This window comes from Myotis daubentonii, chromosome 14 (genome assembly GCF_963259705.1).
Source record: "Myotis daubentonii chromosome 14, mMyoDau2.1, whole genome shotgun sequence".
In the NCBI taxonomy this organism is placed as follows: Eukaryota; Metazoa; Chordata; class Mammalia; order Chiroptera; family Vespertilionidae; genus Myotis; species Myotis daubentonii.
The window spans coordinates 47,687,198-47,703,677 of record NC_081853.1 but is presented as its reverse complement, the minus strand read 5'-3'; the positions used below and the strand labels follow the sequence as shown (position 1 = coordinate 47,703,677).

At 34.4% G+C, this 16,480-nt stretch overlaps 1 protein-coding gene across 2 annotated transcripts in view; it reads right to left on the bottom strand.

Annotated features, from left to right (window-relative positions):
- PDCD6IP (programmed cell death 6 interacting protein) overlaps window positions 1-16,480 on the bottom strand; it is a 46,577-nt gene that overhangs the window by 23,619 nt on the left and 6,478 nt on the right. Inside the window, exons 2-8 of one of the 2 annotated variants that reach the window (XM_059664207.1) lie at window positions 15,094-15,148; window positions 13,846-13,915; window positions 9,733-9,860; window positions 7,269-7,422; window positions 6,078-6,178; window positions 3,691-3,822; window positions 560-782 (exon numbers count right to left, since the gene is read on the bottom strand). In XM_059664207.1, coding sequence (XP_059520190.1) covers window positions 560-782; window positions 3,691-3,822; window positions 6,078-6,178; window positions 7,269-7,422; window positions 9,733-9,860; window positions 13,846-13,915; window positions 15,094-15,148 — 863 coding nt within the window. The remainder of the gene's footprint in view (window positions 1-559; window positions 783-3,690; window positions 3,823-6,077; window positions 6,179-7,268; window positions 7,423-9,732; window positions 9,861-13,845; window positions 13,916-15,093; window positions 15,149-16,480) is intronic. The other variant, XM_059664208.1, reaches the window with a different exon arrangement.

Sequence of the window (16,480 nt, the reverse complement as noted above, 5' to 3'; positions counted from 1 at the left end):
GTAAAGTGCTTAAAAGAGTCCCTTGGAACATGGTAAACACTTTGTTTGTTAAATAAAAATAAGTAAAATAATCACCCTTTCCCAATAACTTAGAATATTAATTATCCTTAGGATCTCAGCTACAGACTACCAAACATTGCATATACCTACAATACCCATGCATATTGTAACGTATTTATCTGATACAATCATGACTCCAGAATTTGATAGGTTTGAAGTTATATTTATGAATATTTTTAATGGCAGAATCTTCAATAATATAACCAATGTTAACAAAATGACAACTGCTTATTTAAAGTTTTTTGTCATTACTCAAATGCAGTTTCAAGTTTTCTGACTCTGTTGTATACTTTACATATCCTTTATTGACATCTTTTCCATTTAAAAATTTCACTGTAGATATAATAATTTTTATTCTCATATTCATTTTGAACAATATGAATGCAAAGTATATTCAGAGCATACAATAGCAACTTTGTGATTTTGGGCTACTAAAAAAAATAAATTAAACTGGAGAAAAGATGAGTAAGATTAAACTACAACTGAATACTTGACATACCAGTGAATTTCTGGCTAATGGGTACATTGACTGGGGTAGATTTCACAAGTGTGGCTTTGCCAATAGGGTCTAGATCTTTGAGGTCTGGAACTCGATCGTGATATATGAAGTCATTATCCTTCTTTGCTGCAGTAAGGGCACGGTTGATTTTGTCTGAAAAATCCTTCACGTTGACATATTCATCATAGCGAGATGCCACTGTTTTAATCAATTCTGCTGCATGCTAAAAAGAAAATGTTAAAAAATAATAATAATGTTTCTTTTTCTCAACAAAGCATTGGTTTCTTTTTTAAATAAAATTTAAAAAACCTAATTTGAGATTTTGCATTTTCAGCAATGTGGTCAACAGATTAACCTAGAAATTCTCTCATCACAAATTACCCCAAAATTTAAGAATACATAGCAGACACCCCTTTAAACACGTGTGAATCACCAAGAAAATAAAGGAAACCCATGGGGCAATAATCATAAACTGGCACTGAGGGAGACTGGATGTCCAGTGTTTCAATAACCCAAAGGACTATCAATTAAAATGATTTAAAAACCCTCATGGAAATCTGAGACAGGGTCTTGAAACTACAAAAAGACAGAGAACTGAGCAACATCCCCTTCACTACCTCACATGAAGGCAGGAACTTCAAAGGACTACACCCACAATGAAAGAGTGAATCAGAAAAATATTATCCAGCAGCATATTAGATCAACAAAGAAACAAGATGTCTCAGCATCAATATAAAATTTGCTTTAAAAGAAGGTTTGCGCCCTGGCCAGTGTGACTCGGTTGGGTGTCGTCCAATGCACCAAGAGGTTGCTGGTTCGATTCCTGGTCAGGGCACATGCCTGGATTTCGAGCTCCATCCCCTATAGGGGGTGTGCAGGAGGCAGCCTATCTATGTTGTCCTCTCACATCAATGTTTCTTTCTCTCTCTCTCTCTCTCTCTCTCTCTCTCTCTCTCTCTCTCTCTCTCTCCCCCTTCCTCTCCCTTCCTCTCTCTCTCCAAAATCAATAAAAATATTTTTTAAAAAACGGTTTGCCATTAGAATTCATAAGATGAGCATATGCCTCATATAAACCAAGGGTCCACATTTTCTTACTTAGATGGTATTAGAAATAGTAACATCAGATAAAATAGGCAATAAAGTCAAAAGCATTATTCAATAATTCAATACATAATATTTAACATTCGCCAATTTGCCAGAAAGATATAAAACTTCTTAAATTTTGCATTTAATAGTTGCTACCTATATAAATTGAGAAGTTGATACATCTACCAATAATCAGAATGGAAGATTTTAACACCTCTGTCTCTGTGATGAATGGACCAAGTAAATATAATTTTTAAGATTAGAATTTTATTCACTAGCCATGGAAAACCCTGAACTCCACTATTAAAGAATACATAATATTCTTAGGCATTTAGAGAATATCTATATGAAGTGAACACATCAGGAGACAAAGCAAATCTAAAACACCAAAATTACAGAAACATAAAAATGGTTTTAATATTAGAAAATCTACTTATCTAATTCTTCAACCTTAATAGATTTGTTTTTAAAAAATCAAATTAGCCAAAACCAGTTTGGCTCAGTGGATGGAGCGTCGGCCTGCGGACTGAAAGGTCCCAGGTTCGATTCCGGTCAGGGGCATGTACCTGGGTTGCGGGCATATCCCCAGTAGGAGATGTGCAGGAGGCAGCTGATCGATGTTTCTCTCTCATCGATGTTTCTAACTCTCTATCTCTCTCCGTTCCTCTCTGTAAAAATTCAATAAAAATATATTTAAAAAATAAAAAAAATAAAAATCAAATTATCTCCACTGATATTAAAAAGCATTTGATAAAATTCAATATTCATTCTTGATTCTTTAAAATTTTTACTCGTAAATCAGAAATAAATTCCCAGTTCCTTTACTTTTAAAGGTTTTTTTTATTTACTTTAGAGAGAGAAAAATAGAAACATCAATTGGCTACCTCCTGCACTGGGGATCCAAGCCAAAACCCAGTCATGTGCCTTGACAGGAATCAAGCAGGCAATCTCTGGGTGTTTATGTTCTTTGTTAACTTTTGACCTATGAATATTAAAGCTATAAAACCAAAGCTACAAACCCTTATGTGTCCATAATTGAAAAAAGTTCTCACTTTTCACTGTGAGTCTAAAGTAGTCTCCTTTCTCCAAAGTGGATTTTTAAAACTGCATTAAAATTTCAAAAGGAGCTCTTCTCTGACTGGTTTACAGAGACTAAATAACAGCCTGCTTGAATCTAATAGTCCCAGAAAATAAACTAAACTTCTAATACTTTAAGTATGCTAGCCTAAAAAAAAATCTCTCCCACAGAAACCCCTTTCATATAAGAATCTAAGTTATTATGATCAAAGTGAATTCCTAGACAAATGAGATATGTTAATCTGGGTTTTGTAAAAAAGTATGCTTTTCTCTGATTATGTCACTGTGGGGTATAATACCAGCATACATTTTATTTTTTATAAGTCTGGGTTTCTTTTTTTCATGAAAAGACTAATTTGTGTGAACTTCCTAAATGATATTCGCATAGTACCTTCTAATATCCAGGCCATATTAAAATTTCCTTAACAGTTATCTTCCTACCCTCTGCTTACCAATACTCAAAAATACAAACAACTAATAAACAGCACTGCTGAAAAGTTGCCCCAGATTCCACAGCAAGTTTCTGACAACCCCAATGCCTACCATAGATACAACTGCATAGAAAGTACTCTGCTGTTTACAGATGTACTTATATTACCACTGTCCTTCTCAAGCTAAACTTATATGCTCCAATTTAGACCAAGGCTAGGCACTCTGCAATCCTTTCTGGAGTCTGGTAATTAATTTAGAAAATTTTATATTAAGATAAATATGGGTAAATAAAAAAGAACAACTTAAATTTTGCATGAAATTTTGGGGGGGTTATTTTTTGTTGGGTTTTTTTTTTGCATGAATTTAAATAAAACATGAGATTTCAAAAAGCATGCAGCAGGTAAAGCTTATAAAAGCACTTGTCTCCACTGATGGGGCAATGAGTAGGAATGGTTTTCATGAGCAAACTTGGGAATCTCATCAAGAAAGAAAAATGGAGATCCAAGTTATTTAATATTTATTTCTAAGAAACTCACCTGTAACCTTGCAATCTCTTCCCCAAATTTCTTTTGCTGTTTTGCCAGGATAGACTGATGGTACTCAGCATTGGCCTGCATGATACAGTGCTTGGCAGCCAAGACAGGGAACACCTCCTGGAAATAAAAATACTGACCAGGGAAGAGTCCAACCACACAAACCACCACAGACAACATGGGATGCAGGAAGAAAAAGGAAAAGGAGACAGAAATTAGAATTACCCCATTAATCGTTAGAGAAAGGTTAGTCATTAGGTGTAAACAGAGAAGACCACATGATTTTGCATGGGTTGAATTCAATCATTTCAATTTTTTTCTTCCAATTAGAATGAAGGGGTGTTGTTGTTTTTTTCTTTTAAGTGAAGCCAATTAAAATTTTTACAATTCTCTTTAATGGAGCCATGAAGTCAACGTTTTGTTTACAAAGAAGAAAGGAAAGCATGCATTAGAAAGAGAAGTAGAATGGACAGCCAGAGGAATAGCAAGCACAAGGCTTTAGAAGCTTTCTTATGAGCCCTTTTCCAGCCCTTAAGAGTCAACTAAAACCATTACTCACATACACTAATGAAATTGCTCTATAGCTGACTGTTTCATGTTTAAGAGACAAAAGACAGTACAAGTAAGTTCCCACTTATACTCATATCCTAAGACTTTTTAATAAAGATGATTTTTAGCCACATAAAAATTTAGTATGGTATAACAACTAACATTTCACTATCATATACTCAAAAACACATAGCCAACAGACAAATGAACTAAGTTAATAACTAATATGATTTAGTGTTATTCTGCTGTAATCTGTCTTAAAAAAACTGGATTCAAAATTAATTGTAAAAGATCCAAAAACATGAACCAGGGAAGCTGTTGTATGGGTACCGGCTCTTCTAAAATGTCAAATCCTAGCCTGCAACCTTATTGCTTTTAGGTAGTACATGTCATATAAGATCCAATAAATATACTAGACAATCACTGTGCAGACAATCAATCAATCAATCGATAAATAAGACATTCAAAAACTGAATTACTACCTATGTCCTTTCCTGTCTCCCAATGAATAATATCCTAGCTTCCTGGATCATTATTTGTAGAAATTTCAGTTTTACAATTAAAATATGAAATATCTTATGAGCTTTATTAGTAAAAAGGGCAAAAATAAAGGACACCTAAATCTCAAACTGCACTCGTGCCAGTTCTCAAGGTAAGGCTGGAGCAACTTGGTACTTAAACAGGAGAGTCTCGAGGAATACCAGGAATGCTGCAAAGTCGTTCCCAAGTCTTTGTAGGTGACATTCTTCTCTCCATGACAAGACTGCACTAATGGCCCAACAGGATATAACGGTACACTGAGCAGCTGAACATGAGGTCTTTCCAATGAAAAAGAGGTGAGAGGGGATCCCAAGTCTTTTTTTCAGAGTAATATTATTAATACCCAAGAGTCCTGGGCAACTTTCAACTGGTATCTTGATGTATTTTAAATTTCCAGGAATCTTCACATTGTACATTTTCTGACTAAACTAACATGTTCTATTGATGAAACTTACATGCTTTTTTTTTACTCCACCGCAAAACTATCTGCAACTTCATAATTTTTAAAAATTCCTGAATGATCTATTAATCAATAAACTCCGCTACGAGATCATGTGACAAATACCATGTGCTATCATACAGATGAAACTAATTCCTTGAACATTTCTGAAAGAGTAACTGAATCATACCACGTTTCACTCAATCTCAGTTTCCCTTTCTAACCATTCTAAATTTGCTTGTTAGTCTAATAATCTGCTTTGTCCTTCCAAATGATCATCACTGACTCGTCATTTCAAATGCCACTTCAGAAAAATTTACATTAAAATAATACTTCCTGCAATAAATATGTGGTTTAAAGATGGTTGTTTTCCTTAGCTGTTCAACAGCAGTCCAATTTTTCTATTCCTGTTGACAAAACTTTATTCTAATAAAAGTATTGGCTGAATTTGTTTCCTTTTCCTTTTTCTTTATGTCTTTAAGAAAACAGGACAATAATTAAAAGTGTGAACAATCAACATGCTCAAGTATTCATGCTTGTTGTACCAAATCACCAATGAATCAGAAGTACACAATACCCTTATTTGGTAAAATTATTGAGACAGATATTTAAAAATTTCCAGGAAGAGATTTAGCTTGGAAAAACAAGTTAAGTAAAGAGCAGAGGCAAAGGCATCCCCTCAATATGAAATAAATTTTCATGCATCTTAAATAAAAAAAAATTTCTACAAATACATTCTTTAAATGCCTCTCCTAAAATTTCAAATCTTTATAAAACATAATTTTCAACTTGCTTCTTGTACACAGTATCCAAATTATTTCTACATGCAAACAGCCAACTGTGTATAAAAATGATAACTGACCTTAGGGAGAGTGTCTTTATACTGACACTGCTTGAAAGCATCACCAAAATAATCTGCAGCCTGATTCGCCAATTTGGCTATAATGGCATCTTTCATTTTATCTAGAATAAAATATGAAATTGACCATTATAATTAAAATAATCTGATATATCATGATTGTACATGTCTTAAAAAATCCTTATTGATGAAATCAATTCATCTGCATGAAATTTAATTATTCCTCAGGCAAATACAAAGAGTCAGAAAATAATTTAGTGGTTGCCAGGAGCTAGGGGAAAGAGGGAATAGACTGTGACTGCCAGTGGGTATGAGGTTTCTTTTGGGGATAATGATAATGTCTTAAAATAAGACTGGTTATGGTCACAAAACTCTGACTATACTAAAAACCAATGAAGTATGTATTTTAAAAGGATGGATTTTACTGTACAGGAATTCTATGTCATATAGATTCCACATGACTGCACCCTTAGTTTTAATTTCTCTGTACTTACATATTCAGCCCATATTCCAATCTGTTATACTAAATTACATGCCTTATAAGAATTAATCTTATTCCCTCATTCAGAGCTAGGGATTCTGCTAGGCTCAATCTTGTCAGTTAGATCTCGATGAAATGAGATCTCCTTAAAGGTACCCTTCTTCACTAATGAATCTAAAATTAGCATGACTGCCCCTTCATCCTTACCCCACAGCCAGACCAGACCACCAGCCATTATCCCACAATCCACCTTATTCTCTTTAAAGACATTATCTCTCTTTACCGGAGCCACTAAATTTCTTATTATCTTCCCAACACTCAACTATAAGCTTCCTGAAATAAGGAATCTTGCTTTTCTTCTAACTCTATTTACCTAGAGCTTAGAGCAGGGACTAGAACACAGAAAGTACTCAATAAATATTTGCTAAATGAATACATGTTTGACATATTACAAACCTATATAAACATTATTTCAGAACTCAATGTTTTAAGACAATAGCTAACTATCCATTTTATAAAAGATTGCAAATACAACTTACATTCTTAAATGTGCATTATACCACCTTAAGTTCAGAAAAGGAAAGCTGAAAATTTTCAATAATGAATGTTTCAAGTTCATGCTCTACACTGAACATGTTCTATTTTAATCATCTTCTAATTTTAAAAAACTATCACTTATTTTCACATGCAACAAAATGACAAATTGGAATTACCTCTTGTGGCCTTTAAAAAAAAGACTTCTTGGGCCTGTGCCAGCATAATAAGACTGAGGGTCCCAACAGTATCTGGAGATATGTCCACAGTAGGTTCCCGATTTAAGGCAGATAAAACCGTCTCTTTAATATGTAAAAAGGCACCACTAGCAAACTAGAGGGGAGTAAAAAAGAATTTCTTTAAAAATTTATAGGAACTCAGCAAGACTTAATTTTCTACTGTTAGACACAAAATTATTCCAAATGTTAACTCAGTTGAATAGTTATTTAAATTTTATATTGTGCAAAATAGCTCTAAAACATCTGACCTACAGACAATAAGGGTATTTTTTCTAAAATACTATAGAGTAACAAGAAATTTAACAGAGATAAAAAGTCAATTGTAACAAAGAAAGTATATTAACAGGACAAATTGAGTAAACTTATTTTTAGATATATTTCCTCAAAACTAATATGAGAATAAAGGCAGGGATAAAATATTAAAATGTTTTTAGTACTGAATGTGCTTGGTTTGGTTCCAAACAAATTCATTTCTCAAACAATTAAACATATATGCTTAAGGAAGCCTCAAACACTACAGATACCTAGTCCTCTGAGGAACAGCATTACCACCCAATGCTAATGATTTCTATTTGACTCTCAGAGCTCCTTGGTGAAACATTAACCATCAGATTTGTCTTCCCAATTATATTTTTCTAACATTAACACTAAAATCACTTTACTTTCATGAAACAAATGACACTAGTAAAAAGAAAGAAGTCAGTCTGGGATTAAAAGGTGCTGTGGGTTACACAGATAAGCTATGCAGAGATAACAAAAAGTTAACTGTTTCATGTGAAAATGATGCTTTCTGCAGTCATGAAGTATCATAAAACCAGAGGATCTGCAGAGAGTGATCAGCTGACCCTGCTTAGTAAACTAACAGAATCACAGACTAGAACATCAAAGAAACCAGTCTCTCATTCACAGATACAGAACTGGAGGCTTACAGCAGTTAAAGAAGTTAGACAGGACATGCAGCTCTTGGTGGCAAACAGCCTAGACAAGAATCTAGGTCTTGTAATACCATTGGTTATCTTTCTATCACTAGGTGTCCTGCTGTGAATCAGAGGTGACTCACAGAATGCAATGTGTCCTCACTAATTCAGAATGCCCTTCCTCTAAGATCTCACATGCCAGTTAACAATTACAACTAGTAGAAAACTAAATAAAAATTTACTTCATTATTGCATTTTAAAACATTTTCCATTTATGGCCTCAAAAAGAAAAGGTATATATGCATCATACTTAACATCTGATTGTATGGTAAGCAACAATATGGAGTATATTATTTGCTTAAAGTATGTTTTCCTCTCACTTTTCTAAAACAGCATTCCTCACCTCTCCCCTAAACTTCAACAATGGGAAAAATCAGACTCCACCTCTGAGACAATCAAATTCCAGAGCCATGGGAGACACTGGAAGGACCATTTGGAATTCCATTAAATTTGGTTGGAATCAGGACACCTGAAACCCCAATGCACCACTTTATTAACACTTCTGCCCTTAGTCTTCCTGTTTGTAAAATGAGAATGACATTATATAACATGCTTCACATGGTTTACCTGAGATTCAAATAATGTATATGAAAAAACTCAGCGGGAAGGCCAGGGAGGGATGGGGGGCAGGAGGGAGGGGGTAAGAGATCAACCGAAGGACTTGTATGCATGCATGTAAGCATAACCAATGGACATAAGACACTGGGGGGTAGGGGAGGCCAGGGGATTGTCAAGGGCGGGGGGAAAAAAAAAAGGACACATATGTAATACCCTTTGTAATACTTTAAGCAATAAAACAAACAAAAACAAACAAACAAAAACTCAGAAAATTATAAGGTAACATAAAACATGAAAACAAAATTATAGATATTACCACTTAACAATCACTTATTGTTCTTTAAATTGAAACAAAAAATGGAAGCTAAATAAATAATAAACAATTGCCACAAAAATCATATGCCTTATTAGTAAATATAGCATAACATTGCATATCTGGCCACATTTAAATATGACCTCTCCACAAGTGTCAAAGTTAAACTTTTCTTGCTAAGAGGTCTTAAGTTTTGTGACTTGTGTGAAGTTTTACAAGTGTCTCACTGTAAAAAAAAATTAAAATTAAATAATGCACAAAATCTTTAAATGAGGTTATTTCATACATTTTCTAATTTGAACCTAATTTATTGAGCCATTATGTGCCAGGCACTGTGCTAGGTGCTGGGTATACAATGGTGAGGAAAATGAGAGCTGGTTTATAGTACGTAGTTTATCTAAGAACCTCAAAAATATAAATCAATTCATTAAAAAATATACTACTTTCCAAGAAAATATCTGTGTGTAAAGAAATATCTGTAAACCTAAATGCAAATTATTTTCAATTTAATCCAACTTAGTGTTGATCATTATGTAGTAACTACTGTTCTGCATACCTGGTAATGTTTAGCAGCGATTTTCAATCCTTCATCATTATCCAGGTTCTGTTCTGCTGCAATTTGGCTAGCTAAGGCTGCACAATTGAACAACACACAGCTCTTTTCATATCCTAAGCTTGCAAGAGCTGTAAAAAATTGAGAAGGAAAATTTATCAGATTATTTTTTCTGAAGAAAATTAATGTTTCAAAGAGAAATAATATAACCTCTATCCCATTGCCTCTCACAAAAACAAGTTGCCAGCCCTGTTTTCTCACCCATCATAGGCTCCCAAATTGATAGCTGCCCTGCCAGGCATTTATTTTCGTAACAATATTCCCATCATCTAAAATTCAACAGATCAATATATTATTCTTTCCTTCCCTTTAAGTCCACACTGTTATTAGGTTCAAAATGAAAAGTCATTTTCACATCATTGCTCACTTAAATTCAAATACATTATTTCTATTTTTCCACACTTAAATTCAAATACATTATTTTTACTTTTCCATCACTTCTCTAAAAAGTATACCTTCCCACCACATTTAAACCAATTCCTCACTACTACAAACCTAAGCAAATGCCAGAGCCAGAACCTCCTAGCTGGCCTTCCATGCCTCATTCCGTTATGCCAATACGTCTCTCAGAAGACTAACAAATTTGCTTAAAATACAACTTTGATCAAGAATCTACACGCCTCACATCCATTTAGAAAGCTACCATTAAAAAAATGTTTTTTAATTTAAAAAAAAACAGGCAGGCTGGCGTGGGTCAGTGGTTGCGGGACAACCTATGAACCAGGAAGTCACGGTTCAATTCCCAGTCAGGGCACATGCCCGGGTTGAGGGCTCCATTCCCAGTGGGGGGCATGCAGGAGGCAGCCAATCAATGATTCTCTCTCACCACTGATGTTTCTCTCTCTCCCTCTCCCTTCCTCTCTGAAATCAATAAAAATATTAAAATTAAAAAAAGATTGAGAGCTTAGAAAAATCTCCAGAATATGATAAAAGCACAGAAAATGTATGGTGGTGGAGCAACTTCAAAACACACACGCATATACACAAACAGGGCAATACAGGAAAGCCATGGCTAAATATAAAGCAACTGGTCCCACTACAAAACAAAAAGTCAATGAACCTCAGGATGAATGGAATATATTCCAAGCAACAGATATGGGTAATCTTTTATATACAAGATATATGTATATATCTCAGTCTATTATATTTTCCATAAACATTATCATCCCAAGCGTAGTCTATCTTTTATTTTGACATTTCTTATATATAAAATACTTTTTAAAAACTTTTTTCCTTATAATTAAATCTTATCTTTTTTCCTTTATGATCTCTCTTATCAGACCTAAACACAAATCAGGTGTTTTGTGTGTGTTTTTTAAAGAAATATTCAATTCTCCTTTCTTCAAATAGCTCTTTTTCTTAATATTCAACTCCTCCCCGTTTTAACCTGTGCTCTTCTTTTATATATATAAAGGAGAGAGAATCATTGATCAGCTGTCTCCTGCACGCCCCCTATTGGGGATTGAGCCCACAACCCCAGCACGTGCCTTGACTGGGAATCTAACCGTGACCTCCTGGTTCAGAGGTCGACGCTTAACCACTGAACCATGCCGGCCGAGCTGTGTTCTTTTCACACAAAGCCTTTCAAAATGAAAATAGCTTGATTATATAGTTTTTTAAAAAACTTAAAATAGTTTTAAAAAACTACAAAAGAAAATAAAAATCACCAAATACGTTACACCTCCGAGTTACCCAGTTAATAAAAATGCAACAGCTCTGCCCTGTAATAGGCCGTTTATTGAATATTCCATGTAGATAGCTTCAAATGTCCAATATATATTTACATTATCATTCCTAGAATATAAAACTACACAATATTCTAATGAATGAGTTGCCCATGCTTTATTTAATCAAGACATTACTAAAGGACATTTAATTCCAATATTTACTACTAGAAATACCTTCATGAACTACTTCCTGCTTTATTTAAGCTTTTTTTTTTTTTTTTTTTTTTTGCCTCCCACTTCTTCCAGGAACTTGGTTCATCATTTAACCTATCTTACTTAATTATCATTTAGTTCTCTTACCATCTGCTCCTTATTCTCAACCTACTAATTTGCTTGACGCAATATCACTCAAAATCCTTTTCTTTACCTTGCCTCTCTCTCAGCATAATGCTCCCTTTACTCCCAAATCTTTACCCCAAGTTTTCTGAAATAAACAATCCGTAGTTGCTGTTTCCATTTCATTACTTCTGGTCCAGCTCACAACCTGATGCAATCTGGCTCCTGCAGCATGCCCCTAGTGAAACTTCTTTCGTTGCCAAATCCAGTGACTTCTCCAACCTTACATGACTTGACCCCTACTATAATGACTGTCAATAATGTTCCAACCTGGATGAACATCAAAGTTACCTGGAGATATTTTCAAAGATACTGATTCCAGTTCCTCACCCTGAAATGTCTTCCTATCACACCTGGCATTCTGTAACTTTACCTTTAAAGATATCCCTACCTGTATCTTTAATATTTCCCCCAGGTAATTCTAATGTACAACCAGGTTCAGGAGCCACTGGACTACATGGTCGTTGAAACTCTTCTGGTATTTAGGTCAATGTCTCTATTCTTCCCTGTTTCTCCTGAGATCTGAAAGCTTTTCTCAGCCTCATTCTCAGGAATCTCTTCTACTATTTCCCCTGAATGTCATATTCTCTAGCTCTGGTTTTCACACTTTTCCCAATCTATACTCTACCGGGGGGGGGAAAATTTATTATCATTTAGTGGTTACTATTTCCAAATCTACCTCTTTTGAGCTTTAAATCCATTATTTCCAAATGCCAAAGAAAAGTTTCTACCCAGACATAACACAGAAAACTCAAACTCAACCTAATGAAAGGAATAAGTCAACAGATCAAACCAAGTTATAAATCTTAATTAGCATCCACCCTTAATTCCTACTCTTCCCTGTGACTAATAGTAAATCCAGTCAGTTTCACCTCTGAAATGTTTCTCAATCCCACCCCTTCTCTTCTGACCCACATGCACTTCTTGTCTAATTTCATCCATAATGACTCTCACAACACTCCTAACTCGTCAGCTTCTCCATAGCCTCTGGAGTTAGGCTTTCTGGATTCATATCTGGCTTCATTAAATCCCTGCCATATAACCTTAGAAAGTCATTTAATCTTTCTAAATCAGTTTGCTCAACTGTTAATAACAGTGCCTTTCCTCATTAGGCTCCTGGGGAATTCAGTGCCTGGATGGAAGATGTACTCAATAAATGTTAGCTATTAATATGTAAGAAGAGTACAAAACTCATGAGTGTACTATTTACAACTCTTCACAATCTACTTTCCAATGTCTTCTCCCTCCATAACCCTCAATTCAACCTATGGTTTCAAGCCTTAACAATATTTAGTATTATACTAACATGTATTGTATGTAATTTACAGTGATTGTTATGTAACAGTACATAGCATATATTCTATAATACATATGTAGTATATATAACATATGTATGGTTATATGTAATATTAATATTATTCATTGCGGCTCATATTTACTGAGCACTGTTCTAAGGACTTTACATGAATTCACTCATTTAATCCACACCAGAACCCATTGAGATAAAGAGTACTTCACAGTACTATTCCCTACTTCACACAGATGAGAAAATTAAGGCACAGAGAGGTTATATGCTGAGCTAGCAGTTAAAAAAGCCTCTCTTCTGACCTTTGATTAAAATGTTCTACCTATAATGTTATTTCCTATCTGGAAAAACCAAATTCATCCTTCAAAGCCTAACTCAAACATTGCTTACTTTCAATAGGCAGAATTAACTTCCTCTTCCATGCTCCCTTGTTCATAGGCTGATCAACTTTCTCCCCAGTCAGTCTGAATACAACTGTCTTATTCACTTTTATAACTAGGACAGTGCCTGGCAAGACATAGGCTCTCTACAAATTTTTTTTAATTGCATTAAAAGTTGATGTTGAAAAGAAAAGAAAATGTAAAAATGTTTATTATTTAAAAAGAATCATTACAAGAGCAATTTTAAAACCTAAAACAAAGTGTTTAGACTAAGTTTCCCATCATTTATTATTAAAAAATTACATACCCAACTTTACAGACCCTCCAAAAAGTGAACCTTTATCAAAAGCATCCTTCCAGGTAAATGTCAAGCAGATCTTGATAAAGAGAAAACAGAAAATTATGTTACCTTCTTGAACCTCATTAAATATTAAGTCTCTTTCAGAGAAAAATTCATAATGAGGAAAAAGATAAAAGCTTCAACCTATCTAAAACATTATCTTCTCTAACCAACCAAATCCATAAATTTTTTTTTTAAGTAAAATACTGGCACTAAGTTATTTCAATTGGTCACTCTGCATCAGTAATTGTACACATACTGTCTTCTCCAAAATACACGGTCTTATTCATCTTTGTAAACACACAATGGATTGAACAGAATAGGAACTTAATTGTCAAATAAGCCAAGAGAAGCACAGGCAATAAAGTAAGTACTACAGGTTTCCCAGAAGATAAAATAAAAACTATTCCATGGTGACAAAAGTTAGAGAATGTTTATCTTTGGTGGATGGCATAAGATCATTTACTTCTTGATTTGGGTAGTGGTTATACATGTATATTCACTTTATGAAGATTCAAGCTATATACATATTTTCTTTCACTTTTCTGTATGCATGTTATACATGAATAAAGAGTTTATGTCATAAATTTTTTTAAAAACTGCATCTCACGCTTCTAAAATATTCTGCATACAATGATTTAAAAGAAGTTAGTCTCTTTTAAATTATGTGTTGCAATTTAACTTTTTAACTCTAGGTTAGAGTATTTTCAATACACAAAAACTAGAGAGAATAACATAACAAACCCCCAATATACCTATCACCAGTTTTTAGCCTTTTGTCTTTCTTGGTTCATCTACCACCCCACACCCCCACTTTTCCCTGTCCACCCACCTCCCACCCCAAACACACACATACTTTTTTGAAGTACATAAACTAAAACTATTACTTCCTGAATTATAGTTTCTCTCTTAATTCTGTAAAAGCCAAAGGGAAGAACACTATAGATTAATCAGTCAATAATAGATATAAAATGCAGTTAAAATATATATACAGAAGTTACTGAGGAATGAAGTGAATAGAATTCTAGGAAACATTCTTCAAAAAGACATAAATTTGTATCAGATGGGCCTAAGCTAATTTGTATTAAAAAGTCTCATAAAAACCTAAAGATAGTGAAAAGGCACCATTTATTTTAATAAAATGATACCATGAGTGGGAGGAAATGGGTGACTTGCCATTAACATATAACTTTACAAATTAAACAAATGACTTACCTGATTTTCAGAAAATGGGAACTTAGGTTCAATGGAACAAATCTGATCATAGTATCTAAAGCACAGAGCAAAAGTTAAAATTAGCAGAGTTAAATATTATGCACATTTATGTAAATACAACGGGTTAAAGAGTATACCAACATTATTCACGCTTACCTTGAGTGGCCCACAAATTAATCAGCCATTTTGAAGTTTCTGAACATAATCTTTCATTTGTGTAAACCAAGAGCTAAAGGCATGCGATGAAAAAACTGTGAACAAAAACTCATCATCCCTCCAAAGAAAAATACTGATCAACTATTATTGCCTATAGGCAAATATCTAAACAGAAATAGTATTTCTTAAAATACTATTTCTTATTAGGATAACTGGTTATATCCATTGAGAAAATTAATATTTCTGGTAAACTGCTCGGTAAAAACAGGTTTGCCAACTTTTAAATATGTTTGGGGCCCTAGCTGGTTTGGCTCAGTGGATAGAGCATCAACCTATGGACTGAAGGGTCCCAGGTTCGATTCCGGTCAAGGGCACATGCCCAAGTTACGAGCTCAATCCCCAGGGTGAGGTGTGCTGGAGGCAGCCAATCAATGATTCTCTCTCCTCATTGATGTTTCTCTCTCTCTCTCTCTACCTCTCCCTTCCTCTCTGAAATCAATAAAAACATATTAAAAAATATATACATTTTCCCCCTCATCAGTATGACCTTTGAGCTAGCAAAAGGAACAAGGAGGTATCCAAAGCCAAGCGTTCTAACTGGCCTCTAATATTTCCTTCTTCCCTTATCATCTCCAACCCCCAACCCCTTCATGAGGGCTATCTTTCCAATGGTTATTTCTGAAGTCAAGTTTTTTGGAGGAAGGGCAACATGCCTGAGATCAAGTTATTGGCTGGCACGGCCATAAGTTTGGCTAGAAACAGGAAGAATTGAACAGTTAAGTAAATACACTGAAGATAATAGGAGCCAGGTTTCTAAATATCAGAGAAAGGAGTTACTATTAAGAGGAGAATAAATTCTGTGGCTTTGGACTGGAATTAGAGGTATCAATGTGAACTTATTTTTTAATATAGTAGGAAAATACAAAAAACAGGTGTGGGGGTGTATGTGTGTATATTTCCTAAATGTGTATGTTGAGGGGGTCCAGAAGCAGTAACACTGAGGTAGCAATAAGTAAACCTGATGCCCAAATAATGCTTTCCATTAAAAGGAGCCAGTGTTCCTTAGAGATGTGAGTGACTCCATGGCTGAGACTGAGAAAATTGAAGATTCAAGCTTAAAACATCTTGCTATGCCAGAAAGTTAAGAAAGTATTTAAAATATTATGAGAACATGTCAAAAGGACACAGGAACTAGCTTTAAGGGGCTCCCACTAGCCAAATCTAGAAAAAT